The sequence below is a fragment of the Pan paniscus genome, chromosome 18 (assembly GCF_029289425.2).
Source record: "Pan paniscus chromosome 18, NHGRI_mPanPan1-v2.0_pri, whole genome shotgun sequence".
NCBI lineage: Eukaryota > Metazoa > Chordata > Mammalia > Primates > Hominidae > Pan > Pan paniscus.
Genome location: NC_073267.2, coordinates 32,876,947 through 32,895,695, shown reverse-complemented (window position 1 = coordinate 32,895,695; position 18,749 = coordinate 32,876,947). Strand labels below are relative to the sequence as shown.

The following is an 18,749-nucleotide window of genomic DNA, read 5'->3' as shown; positions in this document are numbered from 1 at the left end:
ATCCTCAGCCAGGTGGAGTTTGTCCCAGAGCTGCACAAAATCATCACCAGCATGATGAAACGGAGTAGACTTCAGAAAAAGCAGTTTGGTGAGATGTAATCAGCAGTGAACTGAGAATCAACTGAGTGACATTGAGTCAGTAAATCTCTGACTGCCTCAGTTACCCCATATGATAGTTTTGAGGATGGGAACATTGAGAGAGTTGATTTGGAAGGATATCAAGAGTAAAAATTCCAACATTTTAGTTCCTTTAAGTTAAATCCAGGCACTCTTTTTCCTGCAAGTCTCCTGTTCCTTTCAGATTGCACAGGTGAGAGTGCTCAGATTAGGGCTGGAGGTTGTAAACTATTGCTCCCACACTGACAGTGCCCCCGTGTCGTGCATGTATTCTGTGCATTTTCCTGTGCTAAACACTCTCCCAAAACATGGTGGGGCCTGATTCTTCCTCTTTGTTCCAATGGCCCTGGGTGACTCAAGTGCCCATTCAATGACCAGGACACAGAGGTCTTAGAGAGATGCTCCATGAGGCCCCATGTGCGAGCCTGTACCCTGCCGGAGCATGAGGCAAGGGACAGGGCATCGTCTGTGGGGATAGTGGGGGTAGTGGTCAGCCAGGCTTGGTGACTCTACTTGCTCACCAGATGATCCTACACCTGCCACCTCCGATGGATCCACTGCGTCTGTGCCTGCCTGTACTGCTGATGCTCCAGTGGATAACTCAGCATCCCAGCCTAGGCCCAATGCCACTGAAGATGGACCTGCCCCCTGGGGACCCAGGAGTCCTACCACTCAGCTGTCCCCAGGAGTGCCCAGACCCTCATTGTTATCCAGGACGTAGGAGCCCTACCCCTGGCCTTCCCTCATCAGCCGTAAATGATGATTTACTGCTGTTACCATCATCACTGCCTTCAGTGACCAAGGGCCTTCCAAGGTGCCAGCTCTGGAACGAAGGATGTCCTTGGGAGGTGATGACACTCAGGTACACGGGTGCTCAACAGATTGCTTCCTCCTATCCTCAGACGGTCTTTGCATGCTTGCAGCCATTGGCACTCCCATTGTATGGAAGGAAACCAGCCCAGGGTCACACAGCTGGTCAGCAGCAACACAGCTGGTCTCAAATCTAAGGTGCCTGGCCATGCCTCCATGAGGGACCGCCTGCAAGGGAGGTTGATCCTGGCTTTGGGGAGCCTTTCCTGGGCTGCACCAATAACCTCCATTGTTCGAGACCCCAAACTCTGCTCACATCTTCCTTTCCCTGTCTCTGCTTGGGCTATGATCACGGTGACTCTAGCAGCCCTTCATGGACATTATACTACTCTCTGCCATTCACTTTTGCTCTAATCTGACTTCAACCCCCACTTACTTGGTCTCTCCTTTTACAACCAACACAACCGAAATCTAGGGCTTCTTTTTTTTTTTTTTTTTTTTTTTTTTCAGACAGAATCTCATTCCATTCTGTCACCCAGGCTGGAGTGCAATGGTACGATCTCGGCTCACTGCAACCTCCGCCTACCGGGTCCAAGGGATTATCCTGCCTCAGCCTCCTGAGTAGCTGGGATTACAGGCGTGTGCCACCATGCCTGGTTAGTTTTTGTATTTTTAGTAGAGACGGGGTTTCACCATGTTGGTCAGGCTGGTCTCGAACTCCTAACCTCGTGATCCGCCTGCCTCAGCCTCCCAAAGTGCTGGGATTACAGGCGTGAGCCACCATGCCCAGCCAAATCTAGGGCCGGAACATGGCTGCAGCATATAAAAAGAATTGAATTCCATACTTTCGTTAACCCTGTTTTTTGTTTGTTTGTAGTTGTTGCTGTTTTTGAGACAGAGTCTCGCTCTGTCGCCTAGGCTGGAGTGCAGTGGTGGAATCTCGGCTCACTGCAGACTCTGCCTCCCGGGTTCAAACTATTCTCCTGCCTCAGCCTCCCAAGTAGGTGGGACTACAGGCGTCCACCACCACACCCGGCTAATTTTTGTATTTTATTAGAGACAGGGTTTCACCATATTGGCCAGGCTGGTCTGGAACTCCTGACCTTGTGATCCGCCCACCTCAGCCTACCAAAGTGCTGGGATTACAGGCGTGAGCCACCACACCCAGCCCCTGTTTTGTTTTTGTTTTGCTTGCTTCTTAGGGTTGTTTTTCTATTTATGGTAAAGGCATTGGCTTTCCATTTGTAGCATCAATAGAATATTTCCTGTTTACAATAACCTTATGTCATAGTAAATGGTAAAGGGATTTAAAGCAGTGGTTTTCAGCTGCCAGAGGCCTGAGAGAGTTTGGGCACACTCTGTGTGATCGGGCAGAAGGCCTGTGGGAAGTTTAGCAGAGGACAGGGCCAGGAAAGGTGATGGACAGTGGGGGTCTGTCCTGGTCACCAGGCCCCTGGGTCCTGCCCACCTGCTTGGAGCTCCCCACCCATCACACATGATGCTGCCAAGCCCTCTGGGTATTGTGGGCAAATACCTTAGGAGAGAAGCTGATGAACTTTGTTTCTTGAAATGCACAGATTCCTTGGACATCCCTGAGAGGTCAATCATGAAAGTCAACTTGGTTTTCTCCCCCTCATTTGGGTTCAGAATTTAAAGTCCACACACACAGGCAGTAAGATGATATAGATAAGGACATCATCACTCGGTTTCGGATGTTAAAATGTCTAAGTGGGTTAGGGGTGATTTGCGATCACACAACCTTGTGGCACAAAGAGGAATTCCCAGGCCAGAGGGAGACATTTTATTGCCATGTTACGATCTTATCATTGAGTTGAAAGGCAATCTTGTTTCATTTTGGATTCTTTCATATGTTTATGTCTTATAAGGGCACTTTGAATTTCCAAGCAAATAATAATTTTGAATTAGCTTTTAATCATTGACTTCTAGCACAGTTATATGATCAGAAACATGCTGTGTGATTTGATTGCTCTCACATATATTGAGATTTGTTGGAACAAAATAAGTCAGGTTAATTTTTGTAAATGTACCATGCATGCTTAAAATGAATGTATCTACATTTGTTCCTGAGATACAGGTTGATGGACGGATGGCTACATGGATGTGATGGAGATGGTTTACTATCGGGACCTTCCGCATCCTGCTGATGTTTTGTTGCTTAGGATATGAATGGCTGAGCGGAGGCTGTAAAACCTGGCACCCTGCTTGGGTATGAGGTTCTTCCTGCCATCCTGCCATCATTTGTTTTTTATGTTTTGTCGCCAAAAGTGACCTTGAGGAACCCTGGGAGCTCAGGAAGGAAGGAGCGCCCAGAAGCAGGGACAGGGAGCTGGTTGGGGAGGACCAGAAATCAGGTTTGTGAAGGTTCCAGAGAGGACCTGTCCTTGCGAGGAGTGTGGGAGACTGAGATGGGGGAGGGGTCATTGGAATGATGCGGGCGCTACTTGGCATTGTCCATTGTGAGGCACCACTGGGGTCATCAGGGATTGGTGGAGAGGGAGTATAAAGCCCCAGGGTTGCCAAGGGAGGGCCCAGACCGAAGAAGGTTTGGTGGATAGCAGAACCTTTTTGTCTCCCTCTAATTGCTCCTAAGCCTCACGCTCCCTTGCCCCGCGTGTCCTGTTGCTTCCCTGATCTTCTCCGTGACCTGTAGCTAAACCTTCCACCAGCGCTTGAGAACTTAATTTGAACCGGATCCTTTCCCAGACCCCTTTCTTCTCCTCCTCCTCCTCCACCTCCTCCAGGTGCCCAACAGCCCCCTTCTCCTTTCCCTTCCCTTACTTCCCCCCTTCCCCTCCCCTTCCCCTCCCCCTCCCCTCCCCCTCCCCAACTCAGATCCGGCCCCGGTCCCCGTCCCCTTCCTTCCCCCGTGCCCTGAGCCACCTCCACCTCTGTCCTGGCCGCCTCAGGGCGCCCTGAAAGGACCAGGACATGCGTCTGCGGTGGTGGCTCCTCTTTTGGCTCCTGCTGGGATTTATCAGCCATCATCCCACCCCTGTGAGTAGACGCTGGACCCGCGGGGTTTCTTCCTTTTTACTGGGCTGTGTCACGCGGCATGAAATTACACAGCTCAGGCCTGTAATCCCAGCACTTTAGGGGCCCGAGGTGGGCAGATCACTCGAGTCCAGGAGTTGAAGAGTAGCCAGGGCATCATAGCGAAACCCCATCTCTACAAAAAATTCCAAAAAAGATTAGTTGGGCCTGGTGGTGCCTACCTGTTATCCCAGTTACTGGAGAGGCTGAGGTGGGAGGATCGCTTGGGCCCAGGAGCTGGACGTTGCAGTGAGCCGAGATGGCCCCGCTGCACTCTTGTCTCTAACAAAATGGACCAAAACAAAGTGAAATGTCATTTGATTTGTGTCATCTGGTTTGATGACTTTTTTTTTTTTTTTTTTTTTAGACAGAGTCTCACTCTGTCGCCCAGGCTGGAGTGCAGTGGCAAGATCTCGGCTCACTGCAACCTCTGCTTCCGGGGTTCAAGCAATTGTCCTGCCTCAGCCTCCTGAGTAGCTCAGATTACAACGCCTGCCTAATTTTTGTATTTTTAGTAGACCACCACGCCTGGCTAATTTTTGTATTTTTAGTAGAGACGGGGTTTCACCATGTTCGCCAGGATGGTCTCCATCTCTTGACCTCGTGATCTCCCTGCCTCGGCCTCCCAGTGCTGGGATTACAGGCGTGAGCCACCGCGCCTGGCCAAAATATATAACCTTAAGTGTAAGTTTACTAACTTTGGAAAGTACATACACCAGCATAAACCAACCCCCTTTCAAGATCTACATTATTTTATTTATTTATTTATTTATTTGAGACAGTTTCTCCCTTGTTGCCCAGGCTGGAGTGCAATGGGGCAATATCAGCTCACCGCAACCTCTGCTTCCCAGGTTCGAGCGATTCTCCTGCCTCAGCCTCCCGAGTGGCTGGGATTACAGACATGTGCCACCACTCCCAGCTAATTTTGTATTTTTAGTAGAGATAGGGTTTCTCCATGTTGGTCAGGCTGGTTTTGAACTCCCGACCTCAGGTGATCCGCCCGCCTCGGCCTCCCAAAGCGTTAGGATTACAGGCGTGAACCACCGTGCCCAGCCAAGATCTACACTATTATGTCACCCCAGAAAGTGAACTCTCACTCTTCCCAGCCAGTCTCTTTATCATAGGTTAGCTTGCTTATTCTGGAATTTCGCGTCTACAGATGCATGCCATGCCATAGGTACTCTTTTGTGTCTGCTTTGTTCTGCTCAACACTATGTTTCTGAAATCATTACCATTGTTGTATGGTTCTCTAACTCCATCATTTCCATTTCAGACTCAGCATATGCTCAGTTCAACCTGATGAAGGGCTATCTCTGTTTAATTCACCATCTTGAAAGAAACATTTAAAATTGAGATGTTTTCAAGAATATATAGTTAAATCCTGAGGAATCGATGTAGAAATGTTATCACAAGCTGTCTGAACTTACTCAGGGGAAGTCTTCGTCTTCACTCACATAAGAGTCTAATGGAATTAATACCAACAATCTTAGAGAAATCCCACACTATTCATGCCATTTTCATGATCTCCGCCTTGGTACTTTTTTTTTTTTTTTTTTTTTTTGAGACAGAGTCTCGCTCTGTCACCCAGGCTGAAGTGCAGTGGTGCGATCTCGGCTCACTGCAACCCCTGCCTCCCCGGTTCAAGTGATTCTTCTGCCGCAGCCTCCCAAGTAGCTGGAACTATAGGCGCGTGCCACCATGCCCTGCTAATTTTTTGTAATTTTAGTAGAGATGGGTTTCACCGTGTTAGCTAGGATGGTCTCAATCTCCTGATCTCGTGGTCCACCCACCTCGGCTTCCCAAAGTGCTGGGATTGCAGGCGTGAGCCACCATGCCCGGCCCACCTTGTTAATTTTTAAGCACTAAAATTTGATCCTTATTTGTGAATGAAGTAATCTCTTCATTGTATTTTTTTTTTTTTTTTTTTTTTTTTACTTATGCTGAGCTTTAAATGACAAAGATTCATATAATCCAAGAGAGAAGTATTATTTAGAGGGATTCTTTTACCATGTGATATATAATAAATGCATCCAATGTTATACATCAATTTAAAAAACAAGTAAATAACTTTAAAGAAAAGATAACTACTGGCTAGGTGCAGTGGCTCACACCTGTATTCCCAGCACTTTGGGAGGCCGAGGCAGGTGGATCATGAGGTCAGGAGTTGGAGACCAGCCTGGCCAAGATGGTGAAACCCTGTTTGTACTAAAAATACAAAAATTAGCCGAGTGCGGTGGCAGGCGCCTGTAATCCCAATTACTCAGTAGCTGAGGCAGGAGAATCGCTTGAACCCGGGAGGCGGAGGTTGCAGTGAGCTGAGATCATGCCACTGCAATCTAGCCTGGGTGACAGAGCAAGACTTTGTCTCCAAACAAAAAGAAAAGATAATTACTTTATACTTAGCTTGTCTTAGCCATGAGTGATGGGCTGCATGTGGCCCAGGACAGTTTTGAATGCAGTTCAACACAAATTTGTAAACTTTCTTAAAACATTAGGAGATTTTGGCCAGGTACAGTGGCTCATGCCTGTAATCCCAGCACTTTGGGAGGCTGAGGCGGGCAGATTACCTGAGGTCAGGAGTTCGAGACCACCCTGGCCAACATGGCAAAACCCCATCTCCACAAAAAATACAAAAATTTGCTGAGTGCATTGTCAGGCACCTGTACTCCCAGCTACTCAGGAGGCTGAGGCAGGAGAATCACTTGAACCTGAGAGGCAGAGGTTGCAGTGAGCCGAGAGCACGCCACTGCACTCCAGCCTGGGTGACAGAGTGAGATCCCATCTCAAAAACAAACACCAAACAAAAGCAAAAACAAAAACAAATGGCTGGGCACGGTGGCTCACACCTGTAATCCCAGCACTTTGGGAGGCCGTGACAGGCAGATCGCCTATCAGGAGTTCAAGGCCAGACTGGCCAACATGGTGAAACCTCATCTCTACTAAAAATACAAAAATTAGTCGGGCATGGTGGCAGAGACCTGTAATCTCAGCTACTCGGGAGGCTGAGGGAGGAGAATGGCTTGAGCCCAGGAGCTGGAGGTTGCAGTGAGCCGAGATTGCACCACTGCACTCCAGCCTGGGCGACTGAGTGGAGCGGAACTCTGTCTCCAAAAAAAAAAAAAAAAAAAGAGTTTTTTTTTAGGTCATCAGCTATTGTTAGTGTTAGTGTATGTTATGTGTGGCTCAAGACAACTTTGCTTCTTTTAATATAGGCAGGGAAGTCAAAAGATTGGATATCCCTGCTTTATACCAAGAAAGACAGCACCCCACATTTGCAATGCCTAAAAACACTACCAGCCATCTGAAAAACATGAGACTTGTAACTTCTGTTCTTTTTTGTAGCAGTGGAATCCCACGGTGATATCTGAGGGATGTGGTTACCCTTTGGAGGAGGTTGACGGTTTCTAAGGATGATTCTTTCTGAGTGAAATATTGTCGGTGTCATTGACCTTTTCATTATTTCAACTATTATTATTCCAGGTTATCAATACTCTGGCTGTCTATCGTCATCGTGAGACTGACTTTTGTGGAGGAGTTCGAGACCACCCTGGCCAACATGGCAAAACCCCATCTCCACAAAAATTGGATAATTTGATAATTATCATTATTGAGTTTCTGAGACCTTACACATTTACCATTCTCTTCTGCACAAATTACCTTTGTGTGAGTATACTAACTTTCTGTAGAGGTATACTTGTAATCACAAATAAGAATAAATTATATAAAACAATTCACATTTCTGGACTTCATTATGAATATGTGGTTTTACCCAAACAATCAGGGAAATGATTTATTAGCATAAGAATTATGAAAATGTCTGCCATTTACATTATGAAAATTAAATAGGTCGGTGTTTGTTTAATAGAATGTCAACAGAGCTTTTGGTCAAAAATAAGTTTTTTTAACCTTTGTGCTATTTATCACAAATGGAGTATGAGGTTTCGTCACTTAAATAGGAAATTCTTTCTAAACTCTTCTGCTTTATAGTTCTATCGTATGGGTGGAAGGAAAGCTTCCAATCTCCTCTCTGAAGATTCACTGCAGAAATGAGCTGACAACAGACAGCTTAACAGGAAAAGAAAAACATAGAACAGGCATAAACATGGGAACCAGCTGAAAAATGAGACTGCTAGAAGGGCCGGATAGTTGATGCTTAAAGAGCACCCTGTTGTGAGGGGAGAGGGAGATAGATGGAGATGTAGGCCATTTAGAGGGGCAGCAAATGATTTTTAGGGGAAATGAAAGAGGCCAAGGAACAAACAATTGGCCTGAGACAAAGTTCCTCTGAGGTCATAGGGACGAGGTGACAAACTGCCGGAAGGTGAAGGGCAGAACTGCACTGCGTCTCATGATGCAGAGAAAGCCCCAGAGAATCTCTTAGAACTGCCCTCCAAGAGAATCAATGAAAAGTGTGTCTGGGCAGGGTAATTTTGAATGACATCATTCAAAGTGCATGTTCCCACTTGCAACTGGAGAGAGATCAGTATGTCAAAAGTCTGTACTTGGTAAGAATTGGGCTGCTAAGTTGTGCCATAATTTGTCTTTTGAGCCTTTTTTCCTTTGGGTAAGTTGAGCTCTACATTTTGTCTTGCCATTCATGACAGTAAAAATGTGGTTGTCTGGGGGCTGAAACTCCTTCTGAACAATGATCCAAGATAAAAGTACTAATACCACAATGCTTTTTTATATTCAAGGGAAGAGGAAGTATGTTTCAGTTTAACCACCTAGATAATTAAACATCATTTGGCACTGCCTTTCAAGATATGTAGAAAACAGAAAATATATGAGTTATGAAGATATCTAGGCACATTTAACATTCTCTATGCCACTTAGTCCTGAACAGAGAATTTTCGGTATAAATTGGAGGAAGCTTTTTTTTTTTTTTTTTTTTTTTCTTTTCTCACCCCCGAGACGAGTCTCCCTCTGTTGCCCAGGCTGGAGTATAATGGTGTGATCTCGGCTCACTGCAACCTCCACCTCCTGGCTTCAAGCGATTCCCCTGCCTCAGCCTCTCAAGTAGCTGGGATTACAGGTGCCCACCACCATGCCCAGCTAATTTTTGTATTTTTAGTAGAGTCGGGGTTTTACCATGTTGGCCAGGCTAGTCTCAAAACCCGACCTCAAATAATCCACCCGCCTCAGCCTCCCAAAGTGCTGGGATTACAAGCGTGAGCCACCACGTGAGCCAGGGGAAGTTTTTAAATTTACCACTTTTTAACAGTTCCATTTAGGAAAGTTCAGTTGAGCTGTTGGACTTGGACAACTTCGCACCTCTCATCTTTGTCGTTGTCATCTAGTCATCTATACCATTACCTCCTAAGCAAGGACATCATGGGTGCCATGAAGCATTCATGCGTGATGGCATTTCTTTGCTTGTCATTTCTTCATGTGTTTGACATTTCTCCTAGCTCCAAACTGGGCCAGCTACCTTTCCTATGAAATCTAGCAGTAGTTGTGGGATTGATGTGGTTTCTCTTTTCATCTTTTTAGATTAACCATTGCTTCTCTCGAAATCCTAGTACATGATTTTTTTTTTATCCTATGTGCAGAAACCAGGAAAAAACAAATTCTGCAAAGAATATGAAAGATATTATTTCAGGCCAAGTGTGGTGGCTCATGCCTGTAATCCCAGCACTTTGGGAGGCTGAGGCAGGTGGATCACTTGAGGTCAGGAGTTCAAGACCAGATGGGCCAACATGGTGAAACCCCATCTCTACTGAAAAGACAAAAATTAGCCAGGCATGGTAGCAGGCACCTGTAATCCCAGCTACTTGGGAGGCCGAGGCACAAGAATCGCTTGAATCTGGGAGGTGGAGGTTGCCGTGAGCCAAGGTAGCGCCACTGCACTTCAGCATGGTTGAGAGTGACACTCCATCTCAAGAAAAAAGTCATTTCAATGACTACCTCAGGAGATTCATAGGTATCTGACCCACATCTGAGATGGGATTTGCATTGCATTTTCGCTATGATGAGAACAAATATTTAATATCTTAGAAGATTAAAAGCATACTGTGATAATATGGAAATCTTGGTGGGAATTCAGTCATTAGTGAGAATGTTTTGCGTTAAGTTCAAACCAGCCTCAACGAAGCTGATGTGAGGGAAGGGAAAGTGAACTCTGAGTAGAGCAGGGACAGAAGGAAGATGCTCCAGTGCAGATCAGGAAGGAGCAGGGGGTGAAATGTTACAAATTCTAGAACTCAGAGAGCTGAAGGTAATTACTTCCTTTTCAAGTTGTGAAACGTGTTAACCTGTGGTAAAATACTTAGAAGATGATAATTACCATCTAACCGTGTTGAAGTGTACAGTTCCGTTGTGTGAAGTATATTCATGTCATTTTTTTTTTTTTTTAATTTTTTTGAGATGGAGTCTCACTCTGTCACCAGGCTGGAGTGCAGTGGTGGGATCTTGGCTCACTGCAACCTCTGCCTCCTGGGTTCAAGCAGTTCTCTTGCCTCAGCCTCCCGAGTAGCTGGGACTACAGGCGTGCATCACCATGCTCAGCTAATTTTTGTATTTTTAGTAGAGACGGGGTTTCACCATGTTGCCCAGGATGGTCTCCATCTCTTGACCTTGTGATTCACCCGCCTCGGCCTCCCAAAGTGCTGGGATTACAGGCATGTGCTACTGCACCTGGCCTATTTTTTTTTTTTTTTTTTTTGAGACAGCGTTTCAATTTTGTTGCCCAGGTTGGAGTGCAATGGCACAATCTCAGCTCACCACAATCTTTTCCTGCTGGGTTCAAGTGATTCTCCTGCCTCAGCCTCCCGACTAGCTGGGATTACAGGCATGCACCACCATGCCTGGCTAATTTTGTATTTTTAGCAGAGGCAGCGTTTCTCCATGTTGGTGAGGCTGGTCTCAAACTCCCGACCTCAGGTGATCCGCCTGCCTCGGCCTCCCAAAGTGCTGGGATTACAGGAGTGAGCCACCGTGCCAGCCTCATGTCATTCTTTGTGTGTGTGTGTGACAGAGTCTCATTCTGTCGCTCAGGCTGGAGTGCAGTGGTGTGATCTCGGCTCACTGCAACCTCCGCCTCCCAGCTTCAAACGGTTCTCTGCCTCAGCCTCCCGAGTAGCTCGGATTACAGGCGCCTGCTGCCATGCCCGGCTAATTTTTGTATTTTTAGTAGAGACGGGGTTTCACCATCTTGGCCAGGCTGGTGTTGAACTCCTGACCCCGTGATCCACCTGCCTCGGCCTCCCAAAGTACTGGGATTATACGCATGAGCCACCGTGCCCAGCCGTCATTCTTATATTATTATTTCCTAGTTGTCTTTCCTGAAGACTATCTTCCAGTCTGAAAATGGACATGATGGATCCACGGATGTACAGCAGAGAGCCTGGAGGTCCAACCGACGTAGACAGGAAGGTATGGCTCTGTTGGAGTCCCCATAGTGTGGAAATGAGTTTGCCCTGGAAAGGGAAAGAACAGCTTCTTGCCCTCAGGTTTCTCACCTTCTCCTCTCCTCACTCTCACCAAGCGCTGAGGTCCATTTGTATGCACACAAAGAAAAGAGTTTCTTCCTTTCCAGGAAATAAAATTGGCCTGAAAGACGTCATTACTCTACGGAGACATGTGAAAAGAAAATTTAGAGCTAAAATCCGTAAGAGGAAGGTGACAACGAAAATCAACCATCATGACAAAATCAATGGAAAGAGGAAGACCGCCAGAAAACAGTAAGATGTGCCTTGACACAAATACTGTTGTATGAACCATGTGTCAATCAAAGTAGACAACTGTAAAGTCCTTGAGAATATTTTCTACAATATTTGTGGCAAATTCAGTGGGTTCAAAATTGAGTTTGTCCTTTCTGCTTCATTAGTTTAAGCTGTATAATTCCTTTCCCTTCCTACATTCTTGTTTGTCATTTTTTCGGGGGAAGAGGAGTTGCTAGTACTGGCATTGGTTTTCCTTTCTCTGTCTTTTTTTTTTTTTTTTTTTCCTGAGATGGAGCTTTGCTGTTGTTGCCCAGGCTGTAGTGCAATGGCACAATCTCAGCTCACTGCCTTTTGGGTTCAAGTGATTCTCCTGCCTCAGCCTCCCAAGTAGCTGGGATTACAGGTGCCCACCACCACGCCCAGCTAATTTTTGTATTTTTCCTAGAGATGGGGTTTCACCATGTTGTCCAGGCTGGTCTCGAACTTCTGACCTCAGGTAATCTACCTGCCTCAGCCTCCCAAAGTGCTGGGATTAGAGGCATGAGCCACCACAGCCAGCCTATTTTTTTTTTTAATTTTGAGATAGAGTCTCGCTCTGTCGCCCAGGCTGGAGTGCTATGGTGCAATCTTGGCTCACTGCAACCTCTGCCTCCCAGTTTGAAGCAATTCTGCCTCAGCTTCCCGAGTAGCTTGGATTACAGGTGTGTGCCACCACATTTGGCCAAATTTTTTTTTTTTTTTTTTTTTTTGAGACAGAGTCTCACTCTGTCACCCAGGCTAGAGTGCAGTGGCATGATCTTGGCTTGCTGCAACCTCCACCTCCCAGGTTCAAGCGATTCTTATCCCTCAGCCTCTTGAGTAGCTGGGACTACAGGCATATGCCACCATGCCCGGATAATTTTTGTATTTTTAGTAGAGGCGGGGTTTCACCATATTGGCCAAGCTGGTCTAGAACTCCTGACATCATGATCCGCACACCTCGGCCTCCCAATGTGCTGGGATTACAGGCATGAGCCACCGTGCCCAGCCCAATTTTTGTAATTTTAGTAGAGACAGGGGTTCACCATGTTGGCCAGGCTAGTCTTGAACTCCTGACCTCAGGTGATCTGCCTACCTCAGCCTCCCAGTGTGAGCCACCACACCCAGCCTGGATTGTTGAATTCAATGCTTGGGTCACCTCCAGATTCATTTTCACAGTCTTTCATGTTTTGGTCATATTACATTGTATTTTGCTGCCATATGACTGATCTTTTTTTGTTAAATGTGAGATACTTGTTAAAAAATATTTAGCAATGAATTGAGGCCTAGTAGCATGTTATCTTGCTGCAGAAGAGATGGGAGTCTACTTCTGGGGGATGGTCAGGGGTCCTCCATACAGGCTGCAATTGAGGTCGTCGGTGCAGGCTCAGTCCCTACAAAGGCCAGGGTATTTCCTGTTCACCTCTATTCTGATGCATGACTCTTCTGGGTCTCAACCAGAGCCAGTGGACTTCAGTATGGGTCGCTTTCATTGGCAGACCCTCAATCCACTTGTTTTCCATCTAATCCCACGCATGTGTGCAAAAGCTGCTGTGCTTCTTTGCATCTCAGTAGTTCCTTCTGGAATTCAGCAATGAAACTCAGGGAAATGGGTTCCAAATGCGAGGCTGACTTTCGTCCTGGGTTTCCTTCTCCTCCATCTTCACCTCATGTCTGTTTACTGCCATGTTAGCAATTGGATGTATTCAATCATGGGTTTTATATTCTGTTTGGTGTCCCCCATTGTTCTCATCAGAGATCAGAAGCATCAGATGCACTTATGTCAACTCAAGAGTAGAATGCTTCCTTAGCTTCCCTCCAGAGTCAGGTTTTGTGTTTCTAGTTCCCAAGTGCACAGCAGGAGTAGTGATGTCCTCACTGGCTTCTCATTTGCATTAAACTGTGAGCTTCTGTAGCGTGGGGACAGGACCCTGCTCCCATTGCATTCTCAGCACCTCACCACACACTCCTTGTTTGAGGCCTCTCCAGACAGCATGTGCTGAAGGATGCCCTGTGGTCAGAAACAAGTTGATTAACTTTCTCTTTGAAGTGTTTTCGTCCCTGTTTCCTAGCGTTCTGGGAATTTTACACATCCTTCCTATAAAACCAAGTATCAGGTGAGATCCTTAGGATCAGGACCATGAATCAAGTGGTGTGAGGGCAACACAGCAAACTTACCCTTTTTAGGCCGTTTCCTTTTTCTGCCCTCAATCTCTGTGAACTGAACCTTGTTAAAGTCAGTCAACACCAGGGTGGATGGTTTGCCGTTGTCACCTATTTTCAGGACATAACACCCTGACTTAGGAGCCATTCCGATCATGTGTAATTCAATAGATGCGCCCAGCATTCAGATTGCCTTTTCTGTCAACCAGGATCTTTAAAGTCGATGACAAGAGTTCCAGTCCTGAATCATGGCAAAGTGCAGTAGTGAACTGCGGGGTTAATGACACCATATTCTGGAACGATCTCTGTATGGCTGATGGTCTCAGTTCCGGCATCAGCCTCTGACTGAGAATCAGGTCTCACACAGGAGGAGTCAGATGAGGAGCAATCCTCTGCTTCCGATGGAGTTAGTTGTGATGAATTGGTGAGGTCTGGTTTTTCACACTGAACTAAAATGAGCTTTCGCTGTGTCAAGCACAAGACTGACCCCAGAAACACACATAGTGCACCTCATAGAAGCTTTTAATAGTCTTTATATTTACTAAAGAATAGGACTAACTATGGAACTATGAAGATGAGCTGGAAATGACAGGTGACTTGCCAGCAGGCCAGAGTGTGACTTTTTTTTGTCCCTCAATGGGAGGTGTCCATTCTCCCTTTGGTTGTGAGAATCAGTTGGTTCATTTGTGGAAAGGTTGCAGGGGGGATCTTTGAATCACAGCCTTCAGATGCCAGAAGGGCAGAGGGAATCCCACACGGGCTGGTGGATCATGTGTGTGCATTTCTCTCCCTTCTAATCTGAGGAAACTAAGCATGAAAGAATGTGAGCATGCAGAAAAGGAGAGGTAGGTATCAGAGGCAGAGGAAAATGGGAAATTGGATATGAAAGAAATACACACCTACAAGTGAGTTCAGAAACTGAACCCCACCCTCCTGGGAAACGCCCATTGGAGTGTTGTTTTTAACCTCTGTACAATGCTTAGACCCAGTAAATGCAGAAATAGAAACAAATGGTCAGAAGACATATCGTGAGAGAGAGAGAGAGTTCACAAAACAGAAAACAAAGTACCTTAATATTTACCAGTGACCAAAAGATGTGAAGCAGCAAAACGTCTCCTGACCCCATTGCCAGCTAGACTGTGTGGAAACTCGGTTCATACCAGCCATTCTAGGGGTGGGGTGAGTTGTTGTCATCCTTAGGAAAGTGTGTTGTTGTAGGATCAACCACATCCTTCAAAAGGACTATGCCTGTTTATAAGCCCAGCTGTTTCTGCCCTGTGAAACACGGTAAGGATATTAATACAAAGAGAATACAGCTTTATGATAAAAGATGCTCAATGAAGGATGAATTAGGGATATACTGAGAATGGGGAAGGAAACTATCATCTCAGAAGTCAGCAGGCAGTAAGCAAGAGGAGGAATCAATATAGCAACAGTTTGGATCAGACCATACAGTTTTTTTGTTTTTGTTTTTATTTTTGTTTTTCTGAGATGGAGTCTCGCTGTGTCACCCAGGCTGGAGTGCAATGACGTGATCTTGGCTCACTGCAACCTCCGCCTCCCAGGTTCAAGTGATTCCCCTGCCTCAGCCTCCCGAGTAGCTGGGATTACAGGTGCCTGCCACCACGCCCGGCTAATCTTTTGTATTTTTAGTAGAGATGGGGTTTCACCTTATTAGCCAGGATGGTCTCAATCTCCTGACCTCGTGATCCATCCGCCTCGCCCTCCCAGAGTGCTGGGACTACAGGCGTCAGCCACCGCGACCGGCTCAGATTGTACTCTTATAGCCATCTGAAATACGTTTTCTAGGTAGAGATAGATTGTGTAAGGGTACAGTTGTGAGGATAACAGAAACATGGCAGATTATTTAAAATCATCCTGAAAGTGGTGCTTTATCTGATGAAAGTGATTGTAATCCATAGGAAAATGTTTCAACGTGCGCAAGAGTTGCGGCGGCGGGCAGAGGACTACCACAAATGCAAAGTAAGGAGCTTCCTCCCCGCAGTTGCAGGATAGTTCAGTGCTGATGCAGATGATGCCACGGCTCTTAGACTCTCTCAACATTCAATTTCTCATGTGTTGGCTTTTTCAGATCCCCGCTCCTGCAAGAAAGCCTCTTTGCAACCGGGTAAGTTTGTTTGTTTTCCTTGCTTTTGAACATAGTCTGCCAGGTCAGGACATGGATACATTTTTCTCCCTACAGCTCTGTGCTCAAGCCCTGCAGAGGGAGATGGCAGAGAGAAAGGCTGCCTACAAGCATCACAGTCCCATCCCTGTTGGTAACCGTGTTGTGCAAAAACACCTTCATCCCCACCCAGTGGGGCCCCTGATCTAATATTCAAAGTGTCAGAGGTTCCATATTTGTAATAGCAAATGGGCCCTGACTGTAAATTAGTGAAGAGTGAATGTAACTTATTACCCACAGGGACAATTCCAAATGAAGGCCTTAAATGATGCTCAGCTAAGCTGGTTCTTGTGTGGCCTCTGTACCTTCAAAAGCTGCCGAGTCCTATGATTACACGTGATGGGACTTGTACACTTGAAGTGAAACACAGTTTTAAAACTTGCTTTGTTTAGAATTCCCACCTCATTTTTCCATGGACAAAAGTATTCTTTATGTCCTAGTGCACTTACAATTTGGTATTACCTGGGAGTGAAAAGAAATATTACAGCCATGCCTAACTGACTTCTTGAGGTAAGATTGTTCTGTCAGAAAACCCTCTCCCAGTTCCCCTGCAGCTCTTCAGGAATCCACATCTCTCCAGAGCTCTTTGTTCTCATGGGTGGCACCTCCAGAGTGAAGAAGATCCTTTGTCAAGAAGGGAAACAGAGGGGAAATGAGAGGGTCCTGCAGGCAGAGCTGGAATCAACTTCCACTCTGCCTCTTGCAAGCTGTGTGACCCTGGGCACAATTTCTCCTTCCTCTGGAAACCTCTGTTTTCTTAGATTTGGAGCAGGGTGGTCACACTGACCTTGCAGAGTTCTGAGAATCAGAGACAGAACATAAAAGGCCTGGAAAACATTCTCCAAAAAGAAGCTGCAACATGTGTGGACAATGGGCTTTTCATTCCTCTCTTACTGTCTGTTGACCTGGTGCAAGAAACATGCTCTGGTGATGGCTGTGAGGGAGGAATGAGGATAGACATAGACACTCCTGTGTCTCAAACATGCTTCTTTATTACTCTGTTATGACTCTGTCTTCCCTGGGGCAGGACCCCAGCCTGCCTACATTTGCAGACAGACACAGTGGCATGTGGAGACAACAGTGTGTCCCAATGACTTTTCTTTACCCCCCAGCTGTCAGCAGTACTCAGTGGAAGGGTGATATTATGACAGTGATACTGCTATTTTGAAACCTGGAGGATGGAAAGGTGCAAAAATCTATCACCAGCAACAGAAGGTGCAGACCGTGTTGGTGGCAGTAATTTTGTCCATCAAATGAATATGTGTGAAAACATTCCCTTCTTCGGCCCTACAGGTCAGAATGGCGGCAGCGGAGCATCGTCATTCTTCAGGATTGCCCTACTGGCCCTACCTCACAGCTGAAACTTTAAAAAACAGGATGGGCCACCAGCCACCTCCTCCAACTCAACAACGTTCTATAACGGATAACTCCCTGAGCCTCAAGACACCTCCCGAATGTCTCCTTCGTCCCCTTCCACCCTCAGTGGATGATAATATCAAGGAGTGTCCTCTTGCTCCTCTTCCACACTCTCCTCTTCCACCCTCAGTGGATGATAATCTGAACGAGTGTCTCCTTATCCCTCTTCCACCCTCTCCTCTTCCACCCTCAGTGGATGATAATCTGAAGGAGTGTCTCCTTATCCCTCTTCCACCCTCTCCTCTTCCACCCTCAGTGGATGATAATCTGAAGGAGTGTCTCCTTGCTCCTCTTCCACCCTCTCCTCTTCCACCCTCAGTGGATGATAATCTGAAGGAGTGTCTCCTTGCTCCTCTTCCACCCTCTCCTCTTCCACCCTCAGTGGATGATAATCTGAAGGAGTGTCTCCTTGCTCCTCTTCCACCCTCAGTGGATGATAATCTGAAGGAGTGTCTCCTTGCTCCTCTTCCACCCTCTCCTCTTCCACCCTCAGTGGATGATAATCTGAAGGAGTGTCTCCTTGCTCCTCTTCCACCCTCAGTGGATGATAATCTGAAGGAATGTCTCCTTGCTCCTCTTCCACCCTCTCCTCTTCCACTCTCAGTGGATGATAATCTGAAGGAGTGTCTCCTTGCTCCTCTTCCACCCTCTCCTCTTCCACCCTCAGTGGATGATAATCTGAAGGAGTGTCTCCTTGCTCCTCTTCCACCCTCAGTGGATGATAATCTGAAGGAGTGTCTCCTTGCTCCTCTTCCACCCTCAGTGGATGATAATCTGAAGGAGTGTCTCCTTGCTCCTCTTCCACCCTCTCCTCTTCCACCCTCAGTGGATGATAATCTGAAGGAGTGTCTCCTTGCTCCTCTTCCACCCTCTCCTCTTCCACCCTCAGTGGTTGATAATCTGAAGACTCCTCCCTTAGTTACTCAGGAGGCTGAGGCGGAAAAACCACCGAAACCCAAGAGGTGGAGGGTGGATGAGGTGGAACAATCACCAAAACCCAAGAGGCGGAGGGCAGATGAGGTGGAACAATCGCCCAAGCCCAAGAGGCAGAGGGAGGCCGAGACACAATTACCCAAACCCAAGAGGCGGAGGGCGGATGAGGTGGAACAATCGCCCAAGCTCAAGAGGCAGAGGGAGGCCGAGACACAATTACCCAAACCCAAGAGGCGGAGGTTGAGTAAGCTGAGAACACGCCATTGCACTCAAGCCTGGGCAATAAGAATAAATCCGTGGGTCGAAAAAAAGAAAAAAATCAAAAAATAAAACAAAACCCACACTCCAAAAACAAACTAACAAAGAATAAATAAATAATATAAAAATAAAATAAA

General features: G+C 46.5%; 1 protein-coding gene across 3 annotated transcripts in view; it reads left to right on the top strand.

The window, feature by feature from the left end:
- Positions 1 to 18,749, top strand: part of LOC129394198 (nuclear pore complex-interacting protein family member B8-like) — a 21,051-nt gene extending 2,302 nt beyond the window's left edge. Inside the window, exons 1-8 of one of the 3 annotated variants that reach the window (XM_063597516.1) lie at positions 832 to 979; positions 3,023 to 3,154; positions 7,459 to 7,641; positions 11,250 to 11,349; positions 11,513 to 11,657; positions 15,743 to 15,803; positions 15,913 to 15,948; positions 17,299 to 18,749. In XM_063597516.1, the coding sequence (XP_063453586.1) occupies positions 3,092 to 3,154; positions 7,459 to 7,641; positions 11,250 to 11,349; positions 11,513 to 11,657; positions 15,743 to 15,803; positions 15,913 to 15,948; positions 17,299 to 18,684 (1,974 nt within the window). In that variant the 5' untranslated portion in view covers positions 832 to 979; positions 3,023 to 3,091 and the 3' untranslated portion in view covers positions 18,685 to 18,749. Of the gene's footprint in view, positions 1 to 831; positions 980 to 3,022; positions 3,155 to 3,319; positions 3,943 to 7,458; positions 7,642 to 11,249; positions 11,350 to 11,512; positions 11,658 to 15,742; positions 15,804 to 15,912; positions 15,949 to 17,298 lie in introns of those variants that run through there. The other 2 variants (XM_055099723.2, XM_055099721.2) reach the window with 2 other exon arrangements.